Below are 27,741 nucleotides of genomic sequence, written 5' to 3'. Positions count from 1 at the left end.
CTGGGCCGGGGACAGGTTCAGCCTCATTCCGACACACACACACACACACACACACACACACACACACACACACTCCGCTTTCTGCTCCGTTCTCGTTCCTTGTCCCTTCTCCTCCACCTAACACTCGGATTCAGAGCCTCGTTTTCCTCTGCTCTGACTGACAGCCGCCGGCGTCCAATCACAGCCTCTGACATCGCCCCTCTCAGCCAATCAGCGTCGTACGTCGGCCTGAGCTCGCCCAGCACGCTGCGCTGCGTCTCTGTTATGTGTGCCATGGTCTCAACCCAGCAGTGTTGACAATAGGGTGAAAAGAAACAGCCCCGAACCAGAAGCGAGCAAAGGAAAGCACCAAAATCCAGGGGTGTGGGGAAGACGAGCCGCTGAAGCTGTAACGGGAATGTAAATTGCGTGAACCTGATCGTTTTATACAGCCGTATTTGGTTATTAATGGGAGTTTGAGGATTATTCCGTGGGAAGGAAAGGTACTCGTGGGTTTGGCTGCTTCAGGCCAAGATTTTCCTGCTGTTCCGCCGCTGCTTGGGAAAGGCTGTTCGCACCGAGCTGGAGGTAGCTAACAGTTAGCCCGATAGGTTTCCAAAACATAGGATAAACTCCTCGCCGCCGTCTCCGTTGCGAACCGCAGAGGATCAAGGTAAAGTACTACGACTGGAGGGCTAACGGCCACTCGGTCGGCTGCAGCTTGTCGGGACGGTGTGTGTTTCCTCAGCCCCGGTCGGTCTGTCAGTCTCTGAGCGCTAGCTAACGGTAGCACTGCCCCTGTATTTACATCTGGGATGATGGGTGATCGCCCGAGCCCGCCCAGGTAATGTTCTCTTATTAGCACACATGTAAATCTTAGCTGTGATCTATTCACTTGTTTTGTGGATCAGCTTCTTGTGTTTCCTTTGCAAGATGCACAGAAGGCTAGCTAAGCTAAAGCTACATGTTCAACGTGAGCTAACCCGCGGTAACCGTAGCACTAACGCTAGCTAGCTAGCTAGCTTAAAAAAAATGCACATTTCTGGATTGAAGCTTCGCTGCTTTGATAAAAAAAAATCTTGGATTGTCTTCTCCTTTGGAATATTTAAAATCCGTGTGTACTCAGAGGAGACAACTAGCTAATGCTATATGATGGTATATCATTGTTAATCTGGAAGCTAACGTTGCTAGCTAGTTAACGTTAGTGCGGCTATCGCGCTGTCAAGTTTTGAATTGTACGCCGCTTTGCTGCTGCCAGGCCCAACACGGCCAAGCTAACGCTGGCTCCGCTGAACGGCTTGATTTTTGACCTCATGCCGCTGATGGCCTACTTTTGCTGATGCAGCCGGTAAAGGACACACACACAAAAAAAAAATGAGACCCGCAACTGCACTGTAAATGGACATAATCGTTATTGTGCTGCTTGATCTTTTGATGTCAGGGAACAGTTCGCTGTTAGTGAAGTAAATGCTGATGTTTAATCCTGATGAGTTTGAACCTGGTCTGGGACTAGTTTAGCTTTGCTAAGTCCAGTGAAGCCAACTGTCAAATTATGTGCTGATAATCCGAGATGAACTTTGACTGGCTCTGAACTGAGAGTGTCTGGACTGGCTCTGAATTTGTGCACAGAGCAGCATTGTTTGAACATCTTGGTGTGTGTGTGTGTCTGTGTGTGTGTGTGTCACACCACTAATGACACTGTGGCCTGTTGATCAGAGACGCTGGACTTTGTTGGACCTCTCCTTGTACCTGGCCTCTGCCCAGCCAGCCGTGTAAACCCCAGCAGCAGAGGCCAGGTGTGGCGTTACCTGTGGTGTGTGTGTGTGTGTGTGTGTGTGTGTGTTTTCTGAAGGTGTGCTGGACTCATCTTGAAGGTTTTTGAATGTCACAGCACGTTGAGGGCAGGACCGGCTCAGATAGCACAACATCCAAAGTCTCCAGTGTTTATGGTGGTGCTGGTGGAGTAACTGCCTCCCTCTTATCAGCTGTGTGTGTGTGTCTGTGTGTGTGTGTGTGTGTTAAAGTTGCTGAGTGCATTTGTACTTGACTGTGTGAACAGTGTAATTATGCCATGAATGAATCGCACCAATTAGACGTGCTGTCAGGTTGCAGCTTCCAGTCAATCGTAGCAACAGGAAGCTCCACTGAGAAGTGTGAAGCTTTGAAATAGTAAAAGTGGGATTCAGGCGTCCATTATTAGTGCTGAGGCCGCTTATCTGTTTATCAGCTACACTGGGATTGGCATGTGGAATAACCTGCCCTCTTTATGATGCACCGACGATGTGCTGCAAAGATAGGCACGCTGCACAGTTGGAGCAGGGTTTAAATGCTTCATAATAAAAGATATTTCATGTGGTTAGTTGCCTTAATATTAATAATACTAATTATTTGTCTGCTCAAACAATAGAAATACTATTCTAAGTCTGGTTTTTGGAGAATGGGAATTTCAAATAATCAATTTTCACTATTTTTGTGACTGATAATCAAGAAAATGATATATTCTGCAGTTGAAGCACATCTGGTAGGGACAGTGGACAGTGTCTTATATTAGTAGGCAGTACACGTGAAGGATAAAGTACAGGATCCTAATTCTAAATAATTTACTGGTAATAAGTTTAATTATTGGCCAGAATCCAGAGCGTAGCTGCATGTCTGGCCCCAGTTTTGTGACATAACATTTAAAATAATTAAACGAATATCCTTGTTGCATACTGAGCATTTTTTTTATAAATTAAAATGTTTTAGGCTCGCTGTAGCTTCACAGAGGCCAACGCTCCGGTCATGGTTGGACTCGTGCACAGACCGCATCCCTGAGCCTCCCTCCTGCCTTCTTTTATCTTCCTGTTGGTGTTTGCGTTTTGTTCCCTCGCTCTGCCTCCTCTTTCTCTCGCCTATTTGTTGACTTCCTGTTGAACAGCAGCTCCCTCCCTCCCTCCTCTTCCTCCTCTTCCTCCCCTCCCCCCTCTTCCTCCCTTTCTGTCGCTCCCCCTGTTGCTCGCCGTGCCCCCCCTCCTCTCGCCTTCCTTCTTGCTCTTTAATCCCACCCTCCCTGAGCCTGTTCGGATGTCATCTGTTCTCTTATGTAAGAGGCATAGGGAGGGGAATGGCTTCGGTGCTTGAGCGCCATACGCCCGTCGGGCCGGCACAGTCTTGCTCTCCTCCTCGTGCGTTGTGTTGTGGTGTCTCCATTAGCTGCCTGTTCAGAGAGAGCCAGACATTGAAAGTGAGGGACTGATGGTTGTACATGGGGATTCCAGCGCCCCTTTGCACAGGTGAGTGATGATGGGACGTTGAATGATTGTAGTTTTTCCACTTTCAGTGGAAGTGGAGGCACAAAAGCACCGAGCGCTCTGCTGTTGTTAGTTGTTGCTGCTGGCAACTGATGTTGAATCTTTATCTGCCTGCTTGTGAAGTCGAACGACTTCACAGATGCATCTTTTAATCAGAGCTGTAGTGTCGTAAAGACTTCTCGTCAGCTGCACCATGTTTCTCTTTCATGTTTAGCCTATAAACTGTCAGCTGACATCCTCGGTTTAGGCTCTGCCGGCACAGAATGCTCTGAGAATTGATCTCGAAACTTCACTTGACGTCAGCAGGTGTGAATTTTTTACCAGAATGTAACCTGGTTGTTTGTGCTGCCGTGCACTAAGCCACTAACTGGAGATAATCTCAGAGTGAAGGTGATTTTTAGATGAGGACGGGTGTTGTTGTGTGTTCACGCTGCCCCCCCCCCCCGACTCTTTGTATAACATTTGAATAGAGGCAAATCAAATTAGTTTTGTTGACGAACTGCAGCAGCAAGAGTCTCCGTCCACCGCAGCACTTTTAGCTTTGTTGTTAGCTGCCAAACAGGCTGCTGGATTATTCAGCAGCCAGCTATTAGACTGATCTGTGTGTTTTTAGCTGGAGGTATTTTCCCACCCGGGCAGCGAACCTGATGCCAAACAGAAGGCTTTCACACAGCTGGATCATTAACTGCTGGGTGGCTGTGAAAGGGAAGACGGTGAGCAGCACTGACGGGTGACTCTGCCGTCATGTAATCGCTGTGGTCAGATGTGAATCTGTACCTCTAGGAGGAGTAAATTATACAACAAAAAAAACGCTGTTAAGGACCTCTGTGTGTAGTTTGAGGTGGGTTTTGCCCGAGTATTTTTAAATATGATTAACATCTGTCTGAAAACCAGCCCCTCTGTTTCACGGCAGACCCTCCACTGTGTCGTCTGAGCTGTGATAGCTTTGTGGTACAGCTGACAGATCAAAAATGTTGGACTTCAGAAGTCCACCTTTGAAAGCATCACTTATTTGTAGAAAGAGGAGTGAATGGTGACACTGGAGCTGTTTAGCATCCCTGCCTCTCCATCAGCAGCCAGATTATCATCTCTCTCCCTCTTACAGCCTGATTGCATCAGTGGTGGGTCTGTGGGTCTTTACCCACAGAGAGACTCGCTGCTTCCCCGCAGTCGTGAATCACGTTGAAATAACAGCAGTCGATTGTGTATGATGATGGACGATCAGCTGCGTGGCCTCAGATGGCTCATAGAAGGCTTTTGGCCTGTCAGCCTGTGCTGTTTATGATATCCCCGGGCAGCAGGATGACGTGGAAACCTCAGCGTGTCCTGGTGCTTCTCCTTGTCTGTCTACTCTGTATATACATGAGGCCTGCTGGACATGCTGCCCGGCTGCCTGTGTGACTTTGACTTTGACTGAGAGTGCAGAGCACAGCCTGCGGCGGCTCATTCACGTCTTGTTACGCAACGTTTGATGCTAGCGCACCACCGGTCCGTTTCTTCTCCGGCCTTCAGCTGGTCCGTGATGTGGACCTGTGTTCAGGATCCTTGTCCTCCCCTGTGTTTGCAGCAATGTCCTGTATGTCCCACAAAAATAATCCAACTGACACTTAACCCTCTGCACTCCACGCAGTTTGTGCTCGTGTTACCCTCCTGCCACGTGATTGGTCAGTGTGTCACGCGCCTCTATGGAAACAGCACATTCAGCGCCACAGATACTGACAACTACATGTCTGTGTGCAGAACAGCACAGTTAGAATGTCTTTAAGTTCTTTAATTGTTGTTTTTTTCTGGGATCGGTGTGTACAGTGCAGTCTCTGAGGCTGGTCATGTGATTCAGTCATGGCTTTACCGTACGCTGAGACGAGCAGAACTGTTTTTTAGTGCAACACTTTATTTTTAAAGAGCTTATGTAGAATAAAGTGGTGAAATATAAGACTGATTATGGTTCCAGAGGGTTGTGTGTGTTGTGAGTGTGTGTGTTTTCACTGAGGTGTATCCTGCTTCTGATCAAATGCAGGAAGTGCTAAAGTTTACATGTGTGAGACTTTTTCCCTCTGCATGGGTCTAACAGCTGAAATCTTCTCTTAATAATAGTTTGACTTCTGTTGTAGTTTTTTTTTTTACACTCATAATCAGCTGCGGACACACAGCGGTGGACGCTTCCTCGGTTTCCTCCCAGTGTGAAGCGGCTCGCAGCCGCAGACCCAGCTCCATTGTTGTGGGTGACGCTGGGTTATTGTTGTTGTTGTTGTGTGTGAGACAGTGATGGTCTGCTGGCAGGTAGGAACAGCGTGTGTGTGTGTGTGTGTGTGCTGTAACCAAGCTCTCACTGAGGCCTAAATTGTCTCCCATGCTGGGAAAATGAGACCATCTGCTTTTGGCTGCGCAGGTTTGCTGTGAGACCAATAAAATACCTGCATGTGCAAAACTAAGTCGCTTTCTGTGTCCACAACCACAACCTGTATCAGACAAAGAGGCAAAATGTGTTCTTTATGGACCAGTACCAGTGTTGGGTATGTGTGTTGGTTCTTATTACAGACGCACAGATGCCGACAGAGTCTAATTTAAATCAATAAAACATGAAGAATTTTAAGTCAAATATTTAAAAAAAGTATTAAACCTCAACAAGAGGTGATGTTATTGGCTGAATGAAGGGCTGTGACGGCACCAGAAGGCAGACATGATGAAATACATGTTGTGAAATCCATCCATAATCCTGATTATGAAATAAAAACAGTTTGCGTGTAAATGCTGCTTTCAGGGAAAATATTTTGGATCATTTTAGCAAATTATCGCTTCATCTATAGTGATTTTTATTCTGACTTTATTCTAATCAAATTGATTTCCAAAAAAAAAAAAATCAAAGACTCCACCAGCTGAGATCTCTCCACTCACGTCTAATGATTGTTTTTGTAACCCCCCCCCCCACCCCCTTCATGTGTCTCCCAGCAGGGCTATGTCCTCGGCAGCCACCACATCTCCATCTGTGGACAAAGTGGACGGATTTTCACGGAAGTCTGTCAGGAAGGCGAAGCAGAAGCGGTCGCAGAGTTCGTCCCAGTTCCGCTCTCAGGGCAAACCCATAGAGCTCACGCCCTTGCCACTGCTCAAGGGTAAGTGTGTGTGTGTGTGTGTGTGTGTGTGTGTGACTGGCTTGTTTAGTTGTGTTTCTTCTTAAACACAACTTGCTCCTTGTGACTTCTCACTTTAGGATTGCTAATGCCAGACATGCGCTCTCCAATAAGGGCTTATTATATTAATAAAATCAAGTTCGAACAAATGCAGCTTATCCTGAATAAATTACAGACAGAAAACAAATAAATCAGACTAAAATGTTGCCTTAAAGTTCTCTCCATTCATTTCTCTTGACTGCAACAGTACGGTCTTTGTTTACGGTATGTGCGACGGATCAGAGTACATTTGTAATAAAAGGTGGCAGCACTGCTGTTTGTTCCAGGAAGATAAAAGAAGAGGAATGTAAATTATGGATCGCCCAAAGCACAGTCATCGTATATAGAAGCCCTTTGATAAGGAGGAAAATGTAAAACCAGTGGTCTGTCTGATTGTTCCACTATCTGAAGCCTTTCTGCTCAGACTCTGGTTGGACGTGCTGTTGTTGCTTCCACACTCGCTAACCCTGCATGTGTGTCTGTTAGCATAGCTGCGTGCCCAGACAGGTAGATCATGTCGACGATCACACAGGGCAGGTCCGTGTCTCTGACGTAGGGCCGTGTTCTCGTTCCTCGGCTTTTTAATGTTCTGGGAAAACGTGTGTGTCGTTGACTCATTGACTCTGATTCACTTCCAGCTTTTGGTGACGATGTGCTTTCTCTCTCTGTATGAAAGTGCTCATGTCTTTCAGCAGATCAGGAGACAGGTCGGAGTGAATAAGGTATTCCTGGCACGCAGCTGGGTGTAGTAGTACACAGAGGGACAGCCCTCACGTTTCTCCTGTGTAAATACAGTGGTGCGGTTTGGTGGTCACAGCAGGAATGTGGCCGGGCAGAAACCAGGCACATCCTCCACCTGGGACACCACTTCCTGCTTCTTTCTAATACCCCGTTCACACTGGGGAAAAAAATGTGGCTTAAGCAGGATTCGGCCGCATCCAGATCAATCCAGATGTGTTTTTTTTCTGAGTGTGAACACCTCGAATCCGGCTGTGTCCAGTTTGATTTCAATCGGCTGGCGGATTGGCTCAAATCTGGCTCAGGTGTGAACGCAAATGTGGCGAGCGAATCCGGTTAGCGACATGCTACTTCCGGTTCACGGGGCACGACACGGGACAAAAAACCACATGACGCATGCGCACACGCTGTCCTACCGCGGCGTGAACGGACTCTGTATATTGCGAGGCGCCACCTAGTGGTTTGGAGGACAGCCAACATGCTGGATGAAGCCAGATTGAGTGCGGACACAAGTGTGTGCTAGCCAGAATTGAAAATAGGTCTGAACGCATCCAGCTTAAAGGCTGTCTGGGCTCAATCCTACTGTAGCTGGAATGACTTTCTCCAGTGTGAACGGGGCCTAATGGTGCAGGGAGAGTGACCGAGGCTTCCATTAAATAGAAATGCATGTTAACTCATTCCAGCAGGTGGTTGTCAGCGCTCCTGTCAGTTCCATGAGCTGCAGAGCTCGTCAGGCGATGAACACGGTGCATGATTAAGAGTGAAGCGTCGACATCAGGGTGGTTATTGGTGTTTGGAAGGCTGGACTGAGGTTCTTAGAAAGCAGACTGTCTCCTTTCATTGCTGAAAAGTAAGCTGGATGTGAGTGCTGAGCTCTTCTCTAAATACTCCAGCATTAACATGTCTGCTCACTTTTTATTTTCAAAATCAAATCCGCTTGTCCCCGTCGAGTCCCTTTAACACTCAGACTCTGCTTCAAACATGCATCTGCAGCTTGTGATTTCTCAGTGTAGCGGCAGTGCCGGGGTTTGTAGTGCAGTTGATTGTGTAGTAGTGTGTGTGTGTGTGAGACAACAGTCAAAGTGCGCTCCGAGTTCTCGGTTTATTTTGGTGATGGTCGTACTGTATTTATTTGCGGCGCAGCAACTGTGCACGATCCGTCTTTCTCTGCACCTCGGCGCTTCAGTTTCACACCTTCACTTTACATTCACACAGCTCCACACATTTCTCACCTCACCGGCACAGTCGCAGTCTGCTGCCCCTGACCACCACCACCTCAGAGCTCTGCTTTTAGCCCCGGCAGCATCCCTTCAATAGAACCTCTCTCACAAAAAATACCCCGTTCACACTGGGGAAAAAATGTGGCTTAAGCAGGATTCGGCCGCATCCAAATCAATCCAGATATGTGTTTTTTTTCTGAGTGTGAACACCTCGAATCCGGCTGTATCCAGTTTGATTTCAATCCGGCTAGATCCACCTCTCGTGGGTGGATCTAGCCGGATTGAAATCAAACTGGAGCCGGATTGGCTCAAATGTGGCGAGCGAATCCGGCTAGCGACGTGCTACTTCCGGTTTACGGGGCGCGACACGGGACAAAAAAAAAAAACGCACGATGCATGCGCACACGCAGTCCTACCACGGCATGAACGGACTCTGTATATCATGAGGCGCCACCTAGTGGTTTGGAGGACAGCAAACATGCTGGATGAAGCCGGATTGAGTGCGGACACAACTGTGTGCTAGCCAGATTTGAAAATAGGTCTGAACGCATCCAGCTTAAAGGCTGTCTGGGCTCAATCCTACTCTAGCTGGAATGACTTTCTCCAGTGTGAACAGAGACACGGCTTCACCGCCCCTTGTTCATTCCCTGCCCTCGGCTGTGATTTGTGGATCTGAGTCCCCACTCGGCTTGGATCAGTTGGACACAAAGTCCTGCAGTTTTGACCTCAGCCCTCCTCAGACTTTCAGTAGGTCCTTGAAGGCATCAGATTATGACCTGTTGTTCTATTGTCACTTTATTCTACATGTCTGAATTATTGAGATGTTAGTGAAGTGCACAAAAAAGCAGAGTTTCCAAAAATAAAAACACATTCTTTAGTATTTATATCAGTATAACTTTAATCTGGTCACAAGACGGCTAAAGCCAAGCCTCCCTCTGCTGCCATATATGTCCATGTAAACCAAGTGGAAGGAGAAGGATTAAGTTTGTCTCCTCCACTTGTCTTCTGTGAATTTTAAGCCACAGATAAAGAGCAGGCTCGCTGTGACGCCACAAGCTCCTTCTTAAACCTCCACCATTAGTTAGATTTGGTTAATAAGTGAAGTCATCCATCCTGCACAACGGAGCTGACCTCAGGTGACCATGATGCATGTGTGGCCTTCAGGTATGCCACAGAGTGACTGCCTTTTGCCTTCTCTTCTACTGACTTCTACCTCATTACATAACAGCCAGGGAGCCGTGTATGAGGCTGTGTTTTATTAACTGGCTGGCAGTCTCAGAGGCCGCCCCAAGGCTCAGAACATTTGGGAGTGTTTAGAGGACAAGGTTACGGATATATGGTTCTGAATTTAGCGTCGCTTCAGCATCGTTTTGAATGTGCAGCAGGATTTTCGTTCACATGCAAACTGCATCATCAGCTGCACACATCTCACCTCCTCTTCCTCCTCCTCGTGGTTAGTCACCATCTCAGGTCAGACATGACGAACAGGGTCTTGGTACGGCATGCTGGATGACATGAATCCAGTCATTGGCCGCACAGCTCGTTTTTTTTTTTTTTAGACATTCAGGAAGACGAGGAAGGCGCAGTTTCCTCGAGGGGAACCCCGGGAAAAAAAAGGATGACGCACGGCGCCAGGAATTTCCACAATAGACAGTGCCACTTGACAGCCACACCCAGAGGATCAACACTCACCTCAGGGATATTTACTTCTTACAATGATTGACATGAGTGGAAGCTCTGATCCTAAAACTCAGAACCTGTTACAGGGCACAATCCCAAACCACTCTCAGCCAATGAAACATGGCTACAAGTGGAGAGAAACGTGTGTGTGTGTGCGCAAAATTAGAACCTCCACATGCTGAAGTTTTTTTAACCGTTGGCGTCTTTACACCCTCTACAAACCAGTTTTCACTCTGAAACCTCTGGATGTTTGTCGTGGTCACACATCAGTCACTCATGGTAATCAATGGAAATTAAACTCAACTCTCCTACACTCCACAAAACTCCCGCCCCTGCACACACGCACAGCGTGGTCGTTACCGTAATGACGATCGAAAGAGCCGTTTCTCAGCTTTCAGAATCCGCTGAGATTTTTTCAATAGTGCGAACATAACCAGAGCTACGGTAGTTTTAAACAGTGCGTGTTGTTTTCTGTCGCCGGTGACAGCTCCGTGTTAGGAGGGTTAAAGAAATGACTCGACACCCCACGATCCTTTGTGTTTTTTCAGCTTCCGGCACTTAAGAACGCTGCGTTAAATTTTCTAGCAAACTTTGGGTTTCTAGATTTGGTTAATGAGCTAAAAAAAAAAAAAGTCAGTGAGACCGAGGCTGCTCTCGCCTCCCTGAAGGCTGAGCTTCAGTGTGAAAACACAAAAGATGAGCCAGACTCTTCAGAGTGAGCACAGATTAAACAATGAGCCAAAAACACAGGAATTGGAAGCAGTACCTGTTCTCGCAGCCCGTGCACTCTCCGGGGGTTTATGATCATTTTTCTTGTTGATGTGTGTGCAGTAAGATTTAATAAACATAATAAGAAGAGGGCAGGAAATATTAGCTGCCAGATCCCTTCCTAGTTACCACCAGTAGTTGTCGGCATGGCAACAAAAGCATTACTTTGGCCGGATAGATGCACCCTACAGAATAATAAGATGCTGCTGCAGTATTGTAAATGTAGGCTGGGAATTATGTAATCTAATTTACATTCCTGTTTCTGTTGATTGTTTTCACATAAGGAGACACAGAGAGGTGAAGACGAGGCTGCTGGGAGCCTTTAAATGTTGTGTGCCCAGCTTCTTCTTCTTCTTCTTCTTCTTCTTCGTTCCATGTCCTGTCCTGTGATCAGTCTGCGGTCCACGTTTCTGACCAAACCTTCCGCTCCTTGTCTGTGACATCTGGCGGCTGAAACCCCTGCTATTGCTGGTGCTGTGTCATAAACGAGAGAAAAAAGCATGAGACACACATTTGATGGCTGATCTGGACGGGGATAATGTGCTCCAAATCCCCCCACAGCCGAACGTGCCGTCTGCATTTTCACCCAGAATTAGGTTCCTCTCACGTCCACCCCGCGCAGGGAGGACTGATCCCTCTCTGACCCCGGCTTAAAAAAAAAACAAGACAGGAGCAGAAAATAGAAAGAAAGAGATGTACAATGCTGCTCAGCCCGCCCCTGGCTCTCGCTCTGCGGCTTCTCCTGGTCTCCGTTTGGCCAATGAAGCCCACTGACACGCTGCCTCTTCGTCTTCCCTCCCCTCCACGTCCCCTCAGGAGAAATCCGATCCACGAGGTGTCTCTTTACATTTTTCCAGTCCCACTCGCTACAAACAAGCCACAGAGAGGAGCGTGGGTTTGTTCAACTTCTGTTGTCCACATGTTTGGCTTAAATCGGCTCGTGCAGCGACGTCCCTGACCGCCACTTTCTGCTGTTGGTGTCTAACAGGCAGAGGAAACCTGATTAAGTGAGTGACAGGATTTGTTTTTTAGTGTGAGTACTGTGGGGGAGTGCACAGTTGCTAGCATGGGAGCATGGAGTGTTAAAGTTAGCCTCTGCTGTCAGGGGCTTTTGCTGCTACCAGCCGGCCCAGCTTGTCAAGTGTGTGAGAGGCAGATGGAGAGGTGGACTTAAAATGGACGTGGACGGTAACAGAAGACAAGTGTTTTCACTGGCTGAGGAGAGAATGGAAAGTTCACCGGTGGAAGGAGGAGTACATTCTATCCTCCCGATTCCTCCTGAAAGAATGTGCTGGTTCGTGGCGGAGCACGGCGTTTGGGCCCGGTGTGTTTGTTGTGCATGTGCGCACGCACATGTGGAATGTTTACAATACACAGCAGCAAGTGTTCGGATAAAACATTCATTTCATTTCAAATGCAGTGAGATGGCTTTCACACCACTTAAAGACGAGGCCTCCATGAGTTAGAGGGTTCATTTTGCTGCGTGGTCTCGAGCCTTTCAGTCTTTTCGTGGTTCAGTTTTGTTGACGGATTCAAAGTTTGAAGGACGGGTACCTCCTGTGTTGAGTTTTGGTCTGGCGTTGCTCACAGCTGGTGGAATTCCTGCTATGTGAGACCTGCTAGCGTGCCAGCCCCTCTCACCTGCGCTGGTGAAGGCCGTCTTTGTGCGGCCCTTCCACAGCAGGTTTCAGAGTTTCAGCTGATCTTCTCAAAACAGCATCCTAGTCGAGGAAACTTTGGACGTGACCCATCAGCTGTTGACCTTTCAGTTATGTGAGGGTCTGTCCAGCCAGGATGGAACAACGCTGCTCTGCCACCAGATATTCATGACTCACAAGTGAAATGTCGGAAAGGTTTAGCATGAAAATAATACAACATATATGCTACATGTGAGACTTTCAGCAAGCATGTGCACACCACTCACAGGAATCCAGCTGATCGTCTGTTGGATGGAAAGCAGCCGTGTGAGGTTCGCTGTTTTGTTTAGTCTCAAAATGTTAAATACACAACGTGTAGCATAACGTATAGCAGTTACAAATTGTCAGATATAAAAAGAAAGAGTCTCTGTACAGCCGAGGAGCTGCCATGAGCTCACCGTGTGGTTCAGCTGTTTGACCCCACATCTTTAGAGCCTGGTGTAGTCTGAAGGGTGGCTGGTGTTGGTGTCTCATATCGAAATCATCCGACAGCGACCTGTGTAATAATGTAAAATCTGCGTGGCTGCTGTTTTATCAGCCGTGTATGACAGAGCAGCAGCCACGTGGAGGAGTGGAGCGACACACATCATACACTAAGAGAAACAACTGTGACCCCCGTCTAGAAAAAGTTTCTACGTCTTAATTACACATTATTCCTTTAACTCTTGGTCCAACTAAACCTGCAGTTATTTGCATTTAAACAGTCGTGTTCCAAAATAATATTTAGCTCAGGTCTTGATGCAGGTGTTTCCTCCATGAATGTAGTTTAAAATCTGTAAATATATCATTGTACCATTAGCCACTATGAGCACCGTGCGAGCAGGCTTCATGCTGGCTCTGTGATGTTCTTTATGTTGTGTTTATGCATTGAGCTGTACAGGAGGGGTGTGACCTCTGACCCCAGAGAGCGGCGCTGCCAGGCTCAAGCTGGCAAATTTAGACAGACTAGAAGAAGAAGAAGAAGAAGAAGAAGAACACCAACGCTTTATGTTTACGAATAGTTCAATAATGATGCACAGAGCGACGCAGAGTTTCCCAGGGATATAGAACCTGTAACACTTTGTTGCCTAAACACCGCAGTGAAAGTGCCGGCGGCGCCCGCCATGCTCCGCCATCTGTGGTGTTGTTGGCTACAGCAGCAGGGAGCAAAGTTTACCCAGCACGGCTGCATGTGTTAATGATTGACAGCAGCCTGCCGCCTTGCAGGGACGCTTATATGAGACCTGAGAACGCAGAGATAGGGGCACAGCCAGTTTGTATCTGGGTCATGAATATATATTTATATGTTTGAGTGTTTCCATTACACAAGCCCTGCCCTCCTACCTGTACTGGGCCGGGCTGCCACGGTCAGAACGGATCATAATCCTTCTCGTTGGTCTACAAATCTTCACATGTTGTTTCCAGACCTCTGTAGCTCCTGAATGGCAGCTTTTTTGCTGCCTTTTGGTTGCCATGGTCACGGCTATTCACTTTCATTTATAATATAAATTGAGCACTATATTGTCAATGTTCAGATGGCATCTTTCCTCACAGAGGTTAATATAAGGTCTTTATCTGTGCAGTTCAAATTGACCTTCGTCATGTAGTGTCAGCACAAAGTGCTGCTGCATGTGTGCACACATGTACATGCAGGGAAAACGGAGTAACAGGATGGTCGGTTCTCCTGGTTGTGAGCCAGCTTCCTGTGGATTGTAGATTTGCAGAGACAGCTGACGGCAGCCATGTTGCCGGCTCACATCTGTCCCCGTGGTTTGAAGACCAAAGAGAACAGATGTTTTGACAGTCAGTGTTTATCATCTCTTCTGGCCGTAATCCTTTATGTAATGTTTAACCTCAGTGGCTTATGTGTCCTGTATGGCAGCAGTGACTGCTGGGAAACATGACGCACACTTTCAGTTTGGTGGTGCGTACGTGTGCGACTCGTGTCAGATTCCAGCTGCATCTCTGATGCAGATTTAAGACCACCATCTTTTTTTTGTTGTTGTCGTTGGATATGAACTGACAAGCTTCAGATTTTCCTTTTAATTCCTCACGTGTTACCAAGATATTTAACTATTAGTATTTTTACATCCTTTAAAAACTAGTTAACCCTTTCACTACTATAATTATAACGGCTTTTTTTAATGATTGTGTCAGAAAATGTTCTTTGTAATAATTATTTTTCTTGACAGATGAAATATAACTTTCAAAAGCTGGCACCTTTTTTGAGAAAAAATGAAACTCAAACTATGTTACATCAACTTTCTTATGCTCCACAAAACTCCCGCCCCTGCACACACGCAGTGTGGTCGTTACAGAGCCGTTTCTCAGCTTTCAGAATCCGTTGAGATTTTTTCAATAGTGCGAACATAACCAGAGCTACGGTAGTTTGAACAGCGCATGTCCATTACTGTCGCCGCAGATCGGACAGATACTCTCTGAATGTTTGTCATGTGACTGCTGCTGCTATATTTATTTATATTGGCAGAACTCTACAGCATACATGATGCACATGAGGCCACTCAGAAATTTCAAAATGCCGTAATTCTTCCTTTGTGTGCTTATATTGGTTTATAGTCCACTGGCTCAGAGGGTTAATGAGCTCAGTAACTGGAGTGTGGCTTGTCTTACTAGTTGTGTTGAGGAGGCCGGGGTGTTTCAATGACTACAGGCAGAGGATTATACTATTTTGTTTATGTATTGTCATATAAATACGATGTGCTGCACATGATGCATTCAGAGTCTGACACTTCCTGCTTTCCCTGCTTCACACAGTGTCTTTTTAATAGCACTGTGTGCTTATACAGTAAATAAGATGATAACCAGGCATCAGCCGGTCTGTGCAGCTGAAACATGGCAGCATCTCTATTAAGGTAAATGTTATTAATTGGAGGCAGCAGCAGAGCAAAGGTCACACCCACAGCGCCTTGACATTCCTCCATCAAACGCCCGGCGCGTCCGACTGATTCCAGCAACGCTCCCGGCTCTGACTGTTTCTACCTTTATGCTGTTTGTGAGCTTGTGTACATACATAATATCGTCATACTTGGTACATACTATCCTCTGAATTAACCTTCAGTCACCTGCCGAGGCCATCTGCTGGAGCTGCTCACTCTCTCTCTCTCTCTCTCTCTCCTGCTGTAACACAAGCCCGCTCGCCCGGTCACACACATTCACTGCTTTTAGAGACGAGGGGCTTTCCCCTTTACACTGAGTGTGTGTGTGTGCACTGTTCTTAAAGAGTGTCGCCTGGTCATCTTACAGCTTCCTAGATTTGTGTTTCCACTGAGATCTCTGCAAGCAGAACAGTGTCAGCTAAGAATAGTGAAGCACAGCAGGGGGGAATGTATGGTTTTTGTTACGCAAGGAACCTTTTCTCTCCCACTGACTGTAATAATTATAATAATAATAATAATAATAATAATAATACAGCTAAAGTCTGTTGGCACAGCTTGGTGCTGTGTAGGTGCCACACAGAGCTTTGCAGATGTTTACTCTCCTCGGCTGATCGTCTGGAGATGTTCTGACCCACCTACGTTTGATTACTATAATGCATTATCTTTCATAAACAAACAGTGTTGTGTCAGACACAGGGTGTTTGTTCTGCGCTTCTTTCCATGTAGACTCTGCTCAGACTCAGCTTCTTGAGTCTTTGTACGTGGAGACTTACACAGATTCACGCCATAAATCGGCCTTTAAATGCCCAATTCCTTTTTTTATTTGCTCTCTAGGTTTGAAGTCACTTTAGTCAGACATTAACCAGCACAAAAAGCTAAAAGCAGCAATGTCCTACTATGTATTTATACGGCATCAACATGGGAGTTCATCCGCAGGGCACACTGGAGCCGTGGACAGTTTCAGGGAGGCAGACATGTTCATTTTGACCGGTTTACTTCATCTCCAGCTGTATTTCATTTTAAAAACACACTTATTGTGTCTCACTTTCCTTCCTCTGCTCCTTGGCTGCTCCTGCCTGTGTTTGGCCCACATGCAGCTCTTTACCATTTTCATTGTCTGTGCATTGTTTCCACTGCAAAAATCTATAATGTTTGCTAAGAATATTGGAGTTTAAAATAGCAGCTGGTCTCATTCATAAGTAAACGTCTTGACTCTGACCCTGTGTTCAATAGGTTGCTGCTGTTGTGTAATTGGCCTAACTCGCAGGGAGTTCCTGTGGCGAGACATCCGACTGCTCGCTCTCTCTCTCTCTCTCTCTCTCTCTCTCTCTCTCTCGTGCTGTGAGTCGTTAAGCTTTTTCCACCATTAATTAAGCAGCAGAGAGTCCTCTCTTCATCTGCCAGGGGAGCCCAGATGAGAGTCTCTTCCAAAGCCGAGAAAAAGAGCAGAACAGGCAGGCGGGCGGGCGGGCGGGGAGGAGAAAATCAGAACAGAGCATCAGTGTTTCCATAGGCCCGGCCGCTCTAATAAAGTATCTCAGAATAGTCCCGTTGATATGAGAGCAGTTGGTAAGAAGTAGTGATGCTTTTATAGTCGTGTGACCCGGAGTCGGCAGGCATCCTCCATGCTCGTTGCTTTCCCAGAACACAGTCCTGCTGCAGGGTTTTATATAGATCCAGGCCCAGTCTGTCAACACAAACAGGCCACGCAGAGAACACACACAGGACAAATGAAGAGTGCAGTCCTCCGAACCGACCCGGCTCTCTGTCGAAATCTGCTTCACAGTGCTGTCATGGCTGAGAAGATGGGTGTGATGAGAGTGATATGGACGTTGGTGGTTAAAGTCTGAATCGGACCCTGCAGCCGTGATCATTTCATTCTGACTTTATGAATGGTGCTGCTGCTGGATATGTGGTCACAGACGTCCCTCCAGTCTCCAGCTATCATTAACCTTAACACAAACATCGTCAACAAACCAAAATCCAGCTGCGGTGTGACTGACGGGATGTTGCACTGACTCCCAGTTAGCCGCCACGGCTGACACACAGTCATAATCCTCCAAATCATACTTGGCTTTTGCACAGAGCGATGTCCATCCTCTGCCCGCAGCAGCCGCGGGATTAAAATAAGATCACATTTGTAGCAGCTAAGTGGATTTGGGAATAAAGAGGGATGGAAAAAATAAATTCCCTCCATGATATGGGCACTTATAGATTCGGGGAGTGACTGACTTCAATAGGAGTTCAAAGGATTAGGTGTTTGTCCATTTGACTTGTTTGATCCTTGTTTGTGCGTCTTTCTGTCTATTGTGGACACGTAGAGAATATAAGAAGCTTGTTGCCTTGACAACTGCTGGTGTATTTTTTTTTTTAATAAGTGAATTTATGTGTTCGGCCATGGTTTCGTCCACCTGACTCCCAGATTCACACTTCATCACTCCAAGTGTCTGCATCTTAATCAAAATGCAAAACTTTAACTTCATTAAAGTGAGTGAGACAGCCTCTAGTGGCCAGTGGAGGAGCTGCAGACTTCGGCCACATGTCTTTGCATAAAGACAGACGCTTCTTCTTTCATATGTACAGACAATAATCTGCTCCGAGGTTTGGTTTGGGTCTGGATGACTGACGGCATCACTCCACAGGCTGTTGTTTGTGCTGACCTGAGATTTGTGTGTGTGTGTGTGATTTCTACACACTCTCTCTCTCTTTAAGTACAGTGTCTCTCCCTCATTCACACTCTGCTGGTTAGCCATGCTCTCTCTCTCTGTCTCTGTAGAGGGATTACTGTCTCCTGTGTGATTATCTGACTATTAATAGCTTCCTTTAAGGCCGTTCACATGCTCCTTTAGCGGCAGAGCTGCAGACTCCAGAAACCCCCCCCCCCATGCCCCGCAACACAAGCTGACCCTGCAAGCCAGTAATTACTGTAACGAGCCACAACTACTGTACACTGCTCTGAGCAGAAAGCTTGTGTACATCTGCTGCAGCTCCACAGACCGACGTCACGAATATGGATATTGATCCAGATATTAATCAGATGGTGTTCCACCTCCACAGCTACACGTTTACTGTCTGAAGAGTCCGAGTGTCGCTCGCTGCTCGCACTGTGCAAATAAAACCTTTGAGTCTTGATAAAGGTGCACACACACTTTTTATGTCCACATTTCACAATGCATCAGTGTGTGTATGATGGGTGTGCCGTCGTACAACGGAAGGTCTGCAAACATATGGACCTGATCTGCAGCTGTTTTAAAGACTGTCACAAGTTTCCATGTGTTTGCTTCACTTCCTGTCACATGACCAGTCAGTGTGTTCTCATGCAGCAGCCCTACACCTCAGCTGCAGGTCAGACAGACACTCTCTGAATGTTGGTCATGTGACTCCATCATGTGATGATGATGGCCTTAAACCTGCATTTTACTGTTTTACCGCCTTTCCAGCTGGTAAGGCCAGTTTCTTATTTACACACTCAGGAGATAAAGAGCCAGTAGTGTTGGTGTGTACGTTGTGTTTTTGCCCACACAGTGAATCTGAGCCCAGTGTTCAGTACTCGTTCAGCTCCAGTTTGGTTGCATCCACCTCCTGAGGAAAAGGTTTCTTTGTTTGTTTAGCCAGGCGTTCCCTTTTCTGACTGTTCAGTTTAACCTGTAGTTATCAGAGCCTGTTTCACTGAAAGGAAAGTTGTGAAGTGCTGACGGAGCTAAAGTGACTGTTGGTTGGCAGGCCCTACAGCCAAAGGGTGATGCTTCTCTTTAAATGCCCAGCTCCTCTATTTATCACACGCTGTTGATTATTTAGTCTGCGACTGCACGTGTCTGTCTGTGTTTATCGTGGAGTCGTTCCTCGATCTGTTTGTGTAGCAGGGATTACAGCACCGGGTCAGGGTTTGTTTGTGAAATGGCCTCAGTGAGGCTGGAGGCCAGCGGGTCTGGAGTAACTAGTGGCATTTGGATCAAAACATGTTCGGGATAATCACTTCAAACACATCACTTTTTTTTTTCCTTTCCCTCCTCGGCACAGGAAACTGCTCTGTGCACTCTGGAGGAAGAGGAGTCAGCTGTTCATTCAGATGAGCTGAATGTGATGGAGGGGAAGATGCATCATCTTAGAGGCTTAAAACTGAAAGCACGTTCACCTGCTTGTTTACGAGGCCTGAAAGTGCAGCCATGATCTTTGTGCCGCTCTTCAGTGTCAGTGTGATGACAGCCTTCAGAGGCTTCATGCAGCTGTTCTGTGTGAAAGATGCAGAGTTGCAGCATTTTGCTGAACGTCTGAAGTGCTGATAGTAAACAGCGCCTCTGCAAAAAACTGATCCTCCTCCACGTCAGCGTCACGAGACGTTTGTAAAAAGGCAAAGCTGGTGGAAAGAGAGGGGGCGCCAAAAAGGCTGAAACCTGTTTTCTGTTTATTTCATTCACGGTTCACTGCTACAAGAGTCCTACTACTTAAAACCTACTTTTATTCTTTGAAACCAGACTAAGTCCTAATTTTTCAGTTGTTGAAGTTGTTTACTTCATTATTTCAATTGTTATATTTCTATTTTTCCTTCTATTTGACCTTTTAAACAACGACTCTATTCTTCATTAATTATGACAGGAGTGGAATCAAAGGAGTCAAATGGAGTCAACTGCTAATTATTGGCCTTATTTTACTTTAGTTTATACTAGTTAATGGACAGAGTAGAATGACTCTGAAGTGTAGTTTTGGACACACACACACACACACACAGTATGTGCGTGGTGATGCTGGTGTGCCGTCCTCCGAGCAGCAGCTTATCTCTTGCATAATGGCGGCACCGTCCTGCTGGGACCGGAGCGCCAGGTCTGAGCTGCACCGATCACTCGTTTCTCCCCACAGGTCTGAACTCTGTGCGACCCTCCGCCATGTCTGTCACTGTGGAATCAGAATAAAGACACCTGCTGTAACAGCCCATACACTCCGTGTGTGTGTGTGTGTGTGTGTGACAGCCCAGGCTCCACCGCTCCCGTCACAAACACTCACACACTGGATAATGAGGCTGTCACACTCATCCTGCCTGTGCACACAGAGCCTGCGAGGAAGATGAATAAGTTAAAAGCTAACGGACTTTTTCACCTGACATGTGCCGCAGCAGCAACTTCACTTTCTGTCACACACAATTTCTTAAAATCTTCCCAGAGATCTAAATCTGACACTAAAACACACTTCTTGGAATAATAAGGCAGTTCTGTTCATTTTAAATGTCCCCGAACACACAGGGGCATCTTTTGATTGGTTTCTCAGTCAGCACGCCTCGTGGTCTTTGACTTTTGGGTGTTAGTTGCAGCTCTTTGATTCCTGCAGAAGGTAAAAAAATCATCAGACGCTCCACATTTGTCTCACCTTCTCTTCTTTTGTGTGATCCAGACGTGCCGGCGCCGGAGCAGCCGGAGCTGTTCCTGAAGAAGCTGCAGCAGTGCTGTACTGTCTTTGACTTCATGGACACGCTGTCTGACCTCAAGATGAAGGAGTACAAGCGCTCCACGCTCAACGAGCTGGTGGACTACGTGACTGTCAGCCGGGGCTACCTGACAGAGCAGGCCTACCCCGAGGTCGTCAAAATGGTGAGGAGGGCAGCGAGCACACAGTTCCTGGTGTTTCTCCACCGTTTTGGCAGCGGCATCAGATTTCATCTCATTAGTGCTCAGCACCTTGTTGGATATTCATAGAACAAACATTCAGACCTTTTCATCCCTGTTCTCTGATTGGTTCCAGGTGTCTCACAACATATTCCGGACCCTTCCGCCCAGTGACAGTAATGAGTTTGACCCTGAGGAGGACGAGCCCACGCTGGAGGCCTCCTGGCCACACTTACAGGTAAACCCTGCTCTGTGTGTGTGTCACAAAGCTGCCAACAAAAATGGCTCCACCTTGATGCTTCCTCCTTCTCCTTGGACTTATGCTAAGCTTAGCTAAGCGCTAAGAATGGACCTGAATATTCAGCTCTCTGGATATCCAGTTCCATATCTTAGTATCTGTTGTTGTTTTTCTGAATGTGGCCTATTACCAGCAGAGCATCAGATCTGTTATACAGACCGTGGCAGCGAGACGTGTGTCCTTTAATCTATGTATTGTAAACAGAGGAAGAGGAGAGCAGCTGAGGCTGCAGCCGTAGACCGCCGGGTGTCAGTTGTGGTGCGAGCACATGTTCGTACACATCAGCTGCACATTTCTCCACAAATGCATTCATAGATGTTCTAGAAGCTGAATGGAGGTGTGTGTGTGCACCAGCTCTTCTCTGTATATGCAAACAAACACACATTATTTACGTGCTGCAAATAATAATAAAAGATGATCCCTTAGGGGACAATAAAGATTCTTCTATCTATAACGGAGGAAACAAAGTTCCTCAAAAGGACAGAAAAATACTCTAAAGCAAACAGATCAGACGGTTCCTGTAATAAAAACTCTCTGAGGGAGATCCTGGTCGCTCCATGTTGGTGTGGCTTTACTTTGCCTGCTTTAGTTGTGGGTCTGGTTGTGAGTCCAGGTTCTGGAGCTCGGCTCTCTGCTCTCTCACTTCCCCTCCTCCTTCTCTGCTTGCTGCCCAGGACTCCTTTAGAAATGAGATGCAAATCTCAAGGAGAAGCTTCCTGGTAAAACTTTTTTTTTGTCTTTATTTTTACCCCAACATGCGCCGCTTTACCCGTTTTTCAAACTATGTGACCTTTGACCTCCTTCGACCTCTCCTTCTGCTCCAGTCCAGTTCCATGTTCACAGGGTTTGTGTCTCAAAGTCTTGAAGCTCTTTGTTCCTCTTGTTCTCGTCTCTCCAGTTGGTATACGAGTTCTTCATTCGGTTCTTGGAGAGTCAGGAATTCCAGCCCAGCATTGCCAAAAAGTACATAGACCAGAAGTTTGTCCTACAGGTGAGTCCTCCTCATCCTCTTCCTCACTGTGTTTTCATTTTGTAGTCGTCTTTTCTCCTCTCCTCACCTCTGTCTGTCTCACTCTGCCTGTCCAGCTCTTGGAGTTGTTTGACAGCGAGGATCCTCGGGAGAGAGACTATCTGAAGACAGTCTTGCATAGAATCTACGGCAAATTCCTGGGGCTGAGGGCTTTTATACGAAAACAGATCAATAATATTTTTCTACGGTGAGTAGACACTCGTTCTTCTGATGTAGAGACACGGAGATGTACCTCTGAAGTTTAGATTGAAGCAACATATTCACTCAAAAAGTGAGGATATCTGGCCCCAGAGTACCTAAAGTAGCATGTATTTATAATAAGTGTACATTAATCTGAGAGATTCCTCTTTGGTGGAGGCACTGCTGTCTGTTTTTGTCTTCTTGTGAGACGTTTGTGGTCATTTTTATCCACTAAAAGCATTGAATCTGCTGCCGTCTCCTTCTTGGCGTGTTTTGTCTAACCTTTCTCTCGGCCTGTCCTGCAGTTTTGTTTATGAGACGGAGCACTTCAACGGGGTGGCGGAGTTGCTGGAGATCCTGGGGAGGTATGTGGAGGCCTCACACAGACACACACAGACACACACACACACACCGCAGTGACTGAACACTCTGTTGTATCTGGTGCTTTTAGCTGGAGACCTGAGAGCAGCAGCCGGAACGATGAAGATGTTTTTATCTTTGTCAAAACTCTGAAGCTGATGATGAGTGATTTGAAATCAATAATTGAAAGTGTGTTAGTGACGTGTTGACTTTGGCCCGTGTTAACTTATAACAGTAAACAAAGCCGGTGATTGTGTTTGTAGTTCTAGCCTGAGGGGGCGGCGGTCTCGCTTCTCTGCGTGCTCAGGTCTCCTCCATCGCACGCCGCTTTATTCCTCCTCCTGGCTGCATAAACAGCCTCTTTGTCTGCCGCTCATTGATCTTCCACTTGCTTTCACAGGGTCACAATGAAGCCGTTTTATGTGCGTCTCTTTAATCCATGTTCATATTTTTTCTCTTTCGCAGTATAATCAATGGTTTCGCTCTGCCGCTGAAAGCGGAGCATAAACAGTTTCTGGTCAAAGTGTTGATCCCCCTCCACACTGTCAGGAGTCTGTCCCTCTTCCATGCACAGGTACTGAACTCCGAGTTATTTTGATATCCAGTGATCATTAACAGTGTGTGTGGATCAGGATGTATTCGTTTTGTGAACACAGTTTATTTAAATGGACAGTAAACCCTCTGACTCCCCCTCAGTTTCATCCTCTACCACCTTCAGTCAGCATGAACACACAACATGACGTCTGTGGAAGCAGCAGTCATGGCTGCAAGCAGAGGAAACAAATGGGAACTAAATGTTTTGCAGTTTTAACACCTCTACAAACAAGTTTTTCTTCCCGCTCACATCAGCTGTAAAGAGCTGCAGCTCAGACAGAGACTCTCTGAGTGTTGGTCATGTGACTCCATCATGGCGTCCTGCTGGCTGCTGAGGAGGACAGGATGTTTAGTTTTTACTGAGTCTGGTTGGAGTGAACTCGTTATTTCTGGAGTAAAAATGATGGATTTCATGATTCTGAAGCTCAGATTTAGTTTAGTTTTCTGATCTGATTATGCATCCCACATGATGCATTCAAGGACTATCACACTGATCAAAGTCTGACACATTGTGCCAGCTAGTTGTGTTTTGGGTTTCAGAGGGTTAATAGAGATCAGATGCTGTTAGCCTTGTGAAAGTGTTGACATTTCTAACCTTCTTCTTGCAGTTGGCGTATTGCATTGTACAGTTCCTAGAGAAAGACCCAACATTAACAGAACCAGTGAGTATCAGCACAGTTACTGTTAATATGACTGTAAGTGTGTTTGCTGCTCTGCTGTCTTTCATTTAATGTGATGGAATGTGTCAGTCAGCTCCTCTTCCTCCTCTTCCTCCTCAGGTCATCAGAGGCTTACTGAAGTTCTGGCCAAAAACCTGCAGTCAAAAAGAGGTCAGGCTCCATTGTTCCCTCCTGCTGTGTGTGTGTGTGTGTGTGTGTGGAGTGTAATAATTGTCCTTGTGTGGCCATGCAGGTGATGTTTCTAGGGGAGCTGGAGGAGATCCTGGACGTCATCGAGCCCACACAGTTTGTCAAGATCCAGGAACCCCTCTTTAAACAGATCTCCAGATGTGTGTCCAGCCCACATTTCCAGGTCAGTGACGGCGCCGGAGGAATAAAAAAAGAAAAACTTGAGTATTCAGGAGGCATGGCTGAGTTTGTGTTGGTTTGTCTCAGGTGGCGGAGCGAGCTCTGTACTACTGGAACAACGAATACATCATGAGTCTGATCGAGGAGAACTCCAGCGTCATCCTGCCCATCATGTTCGCCAACCTCTACAGGATCTCCAAAGAGCACTGGAACCCGTGAGTGGCCTTTGTTCTGCCCCTCATCTCACACCGAGTTACAGTCTTCAGCTGTAAAGCGTCATCTCTCTCTCTCTGTCTTGTCCTCAGGGCGATCGTGGCGCTGGTGTACAACGTACTGAAGGCCTTCATGGAGATGAACAGTACCTTATTTGATGAGCTCACAGCCTCTTATAAGTCAGACCGCCAGCGGTGAGGAGCTCTTTACATTCACATGAATAATGTGGTCTGACGGCTGCAGTGTCTTCACACGTTACACACAGTCCTGCTACTGTATAAATAAAACATCGCTGGCTTTGAAAATTGTTTCAAGTGTTTGTACTAAAGAGCAGCTACTCAATTCAATTCAAGACCCAGAGCCTGAACCCCCTTTAGAGCAACAGTGTCAGGAAAAACTCCCCTTTAACAGGAAGGAACCTTGAACAGGACCTCATAAGGAGGAACCTTCCTGCTGACAGTCGGCCGGGGAGAGGAGGAGGAGAAGAGGGAGACAGGACAGAGAGGATGAAGGAGAGAGAGAGGAAGAAGAGGAGGGAGACAGGACAGAGAGGATGAAGAGAGAGAGAGGAGAAGAAGAGGGAGACAGGACAGAGAGGATGAAGGAGAGAGAGAGGAAGAAGAGGAGGGAGACAGGACAGAGAGGATGAAGAGAGAGAGGAAGAAGAGGGACACAGGACAGAGAGGATGAAGAGAGAGAGAGAGAGGAAGAAGAGGGAGACAGGACAGAGAGGATGAAGGAGAGAGAGAGAGAGAGAGAGGAAGAGGGAGACAGGACAGAGAGGATGAAGGAGAGAGAGAGGAGAAGAGGAGGGAGACAGGACAGAGGATGAAGGAGAGAGAGAGGAAGAAGAGGAGGGAGACAGGACAGAGAGGATGAAGAGAGAGAGAGAAGAAGAGGGAGACAGGACAGAGAGGATGAAGGAGAGAGAGAGAGAGAGGAAGAAGAGGGAGACAGGACAGAGAGGATGAAGGAGAGAGAGAGAGAGGAAGAAGAGGGAGACAGGACAGAGAGGATGAAGGAGAGAGAGGAAGAAGAGGGAGACAGGACAGAGAGGATGAAGGAGAGAGAGAGAGGAGAAGAAGAGGGAGACAGGACAGAGAGGATGAAGAGAGAGAGAGAGGAGAAGAAGAGGGAGACAGGACAGAGGATGGTAACTGGTTCCATAGTAGCGGTGCCTGATAGCTAAAGGCTCGTCCTCCCATTCCATGTTTCGCACACGTGGGACCAGCAGTCACAGTCTACAGCTGAAAAAACCTGCTCGGGCTTCAGAACATTAAACGTGGTGCTCTGCGTCTCCTCCTCGCAGTAAAACGTCCTCCATCTTGTGTTTCAGTGAGAAGAAGAAGGAGAAGGAGAGGGAGGAGCTGTGGAAGAAGCTGGAGGACCTGGAGCTGAAGCGGGGCCTTAGGAGCGACGGGATCATCCCGACTTAACGAAGACAGCGCCGCGCTCCCCTCTGCCCCCTCCTTCTCTCTCCCCCAGTCTAACTCCTCCTCCTCTTCCTCCCCGCCATCCTGACCCGACTCCTCGCCCTCCACATCAGCCACGTCTGCCCAGAGCTCCTGAGACAGGCCGTCGTCTGTGGAGCGACTCGGAGCGCCCGCTGGTTTCTTAATCGTTTTCTTTTTTTCTTATGTTTTTTTTCTCCTGTGTTTGTGCGACTTACTTTACAGTAGATTCATCATGTCTATTTTCATTATTTCAACAGCACTGTAAATAATTATTTTTTTCTTTTTTTTTTCCCTTAAGCTGATATTATTGCAAACAGAGAAACAAAACAATAATAATAAAAAAAGAAAGAAAAAAATAGAAAATGAGAAAATGACTTGTGTGGGAGGGGATTTAAACAAAAAAAACTTTTTGGACTGTAGGACATGAACTCTTGGAAAACAAAAAAAAAAGAAGATAGATTGATTTTAACTCTTCATCCCAACTCCTCTTCTTCAGTACAGTCCCATATGTCGTTTTTATTTTCCTGGTTCTCCTCTTTGCTTTTCCTCTCTCTCTCTCCCTCCCTCCAGGACTCCCTTCTCTCTGACCTCACCTCCGTTATGTTTAACACAAGCCGAACAAAAACACACAAGAAAACAGGGACACAAACCTGGAGCGTGTTCACATGCCTGTCTGCAAAACCTACTCATCCTCAAATGTATCAGCAGAAGCTACAAAATAACACAAGTCGGATCCTTTTTGTTTCCTTCACAGTAAAAATAAAAATAGTTCATGACAGACGGATGAAACATTGAGCTTCTCTGATCAGGTCCTGAACCACCTGTGGTCCCCCCAACAAACCTTTAGCTTGAAACCTGGAACATCTTATAAGAACCACGACCAAATTTGTGTGCAGAATTTGAATTCTGACTAAAAAGATTTGTGTTTAGAAACAGGTTTTACTTTTCGGCGGTTCTGCATGTAAACACACTCCACCTCAACTGCACCCCCTCCATGTTTCTCCGCCTCCTGCCTCACCCCTCTCTGGTATCAGTCTGGCACTGGTACCGTCCGGTCGAACGTCATCAGAGGAACGGCATTTTAAAAAAAAAAAAACAAAAAAAAGAAAAGAAAGGAGAAAAATCTTCCTCTTGTTGTGAAAAAGACAAGCGCCCCGCCTCACCTCCTGCCTCCCCCCCCACCCACTCCTTTTATTCTCTTTCTGCCCATCGGGGGGCGCCGCGTTGACTTCACAGTATTACAACGGCAAGAAAAAAAAGAGACAACCCTGTACATTGTTATTGAATGCAGTACACTGATAATCTTGTATCTTGTAGTAATTTAGCCTATGTTTTTTGCTTAGGAAACTGTGGAGAGGAGTATCCAGTATATAAAGAGGTATTATGGAACAAGACTCCCTGGTATTTATGATAGTGTCCCCCCTGTTAGTCTGTTTCTTTCTTTTCTGTCTCACTCCTCCCTCTTCTCTTGGTTTTTATCTCATTTTTTTGGATATTTTGATGAAGTTTCTTTTGACCATTGGGTATATTTTATTTTTTAGTTGGGGAGGTTGGGGTGGGGGGGGGGGG

General features: G+C 46.7%; 1 protein-coding gene across 6 annotated transcripts; it reads left to right on the top strand.

Moving 5' to 3' along the window:
• The first annotated feature begins 56 nt into the window (after positions 1-56).
• Positions 57-27,328, top strand: ppp2r5eb (protein phosphatase 2, regulatory subunit B', epsilon isoform b). Of its 6 annotated transcripts, none has more exons than XM_028394852.1 (14): positions 57-652; positions 6,222-6,382; positions 20,804-21,000; positions 21,152-21,253; positions 22,212-22,304; positions 22,400-22,530; positions 22,829-22,888; positions 23,349-23,457; positions 24,086-24,139; positions 24,257-24,307; positions 24,390-24,509; positions 24,593-24,720; positions 24,811-24,912; positions 26,055-27,328. In XM_028394852.1, the coding sequence occupies exons 2-14, from the start codon at positions 6,226-6,228 to the stop codon at positions 26,152-26,154; spliced, it is 1,404 nt and encodes a 467-aa protein (XP_028250653.1). In that variant the 5' UTR covers positions 57-652; positions 6,222-6,225; the 3' UTR covers positions 26,155-27,328. The 6 variants fall into 6 exon arrangements, with proteins under 6 accessions (XP_028250653.1, XP_028250652.1, XP_028250651.1 ...); XM_028394851.1 differs by having other exon boundaries at positions 6,219-6,382; XM_028394850.1 differs by having other exon boundaries at positions 57-823.
• Positions 27,329-27,741: the final 413 nt, after the last annotated feature.

Source organism: Parambassis ranga, chromosome 22 (genome assembly GCF_900634625.1).
Source record: "Parambassis ranga chromosome 22, fParRan2.1, whole genome shotgun sequence".
NCBI lineage: Eukaryota > Metazoa > Chordata > Actinopteri > Ambassidae > Parambassis > Parambassis ranga.
The sequence above is the reverse complement of the archived record's forward strand: the minus strand, read 5'-3'. Positions and strand labels throughout refer to the sequence as shown.

Bases quoted from the DNA above. Each gene is read 5' to 3' on its own strand.
- ppp2r5eb (XM_028394848.1), top strand. From the start codon at position 3,214: ATGGTTGTACATGGGGATTCCAGCGCCCCTTTGCACAG. The intron at 3,252-6,218 runs GTGAGTGATGAT...TGTGTCTCCCAG, and splicing joins TCCAGCGCCCCTTTGCACAG to CAGGGCTATGTCCTCGGCAG. The intron at 24,140-24,256 runs GTGAGTATCAGC...CTTCCTCCTCAG, and splicing joins ACCCAACATTAACAGAACCA to GTCATCAGAGGCTTACTGAA.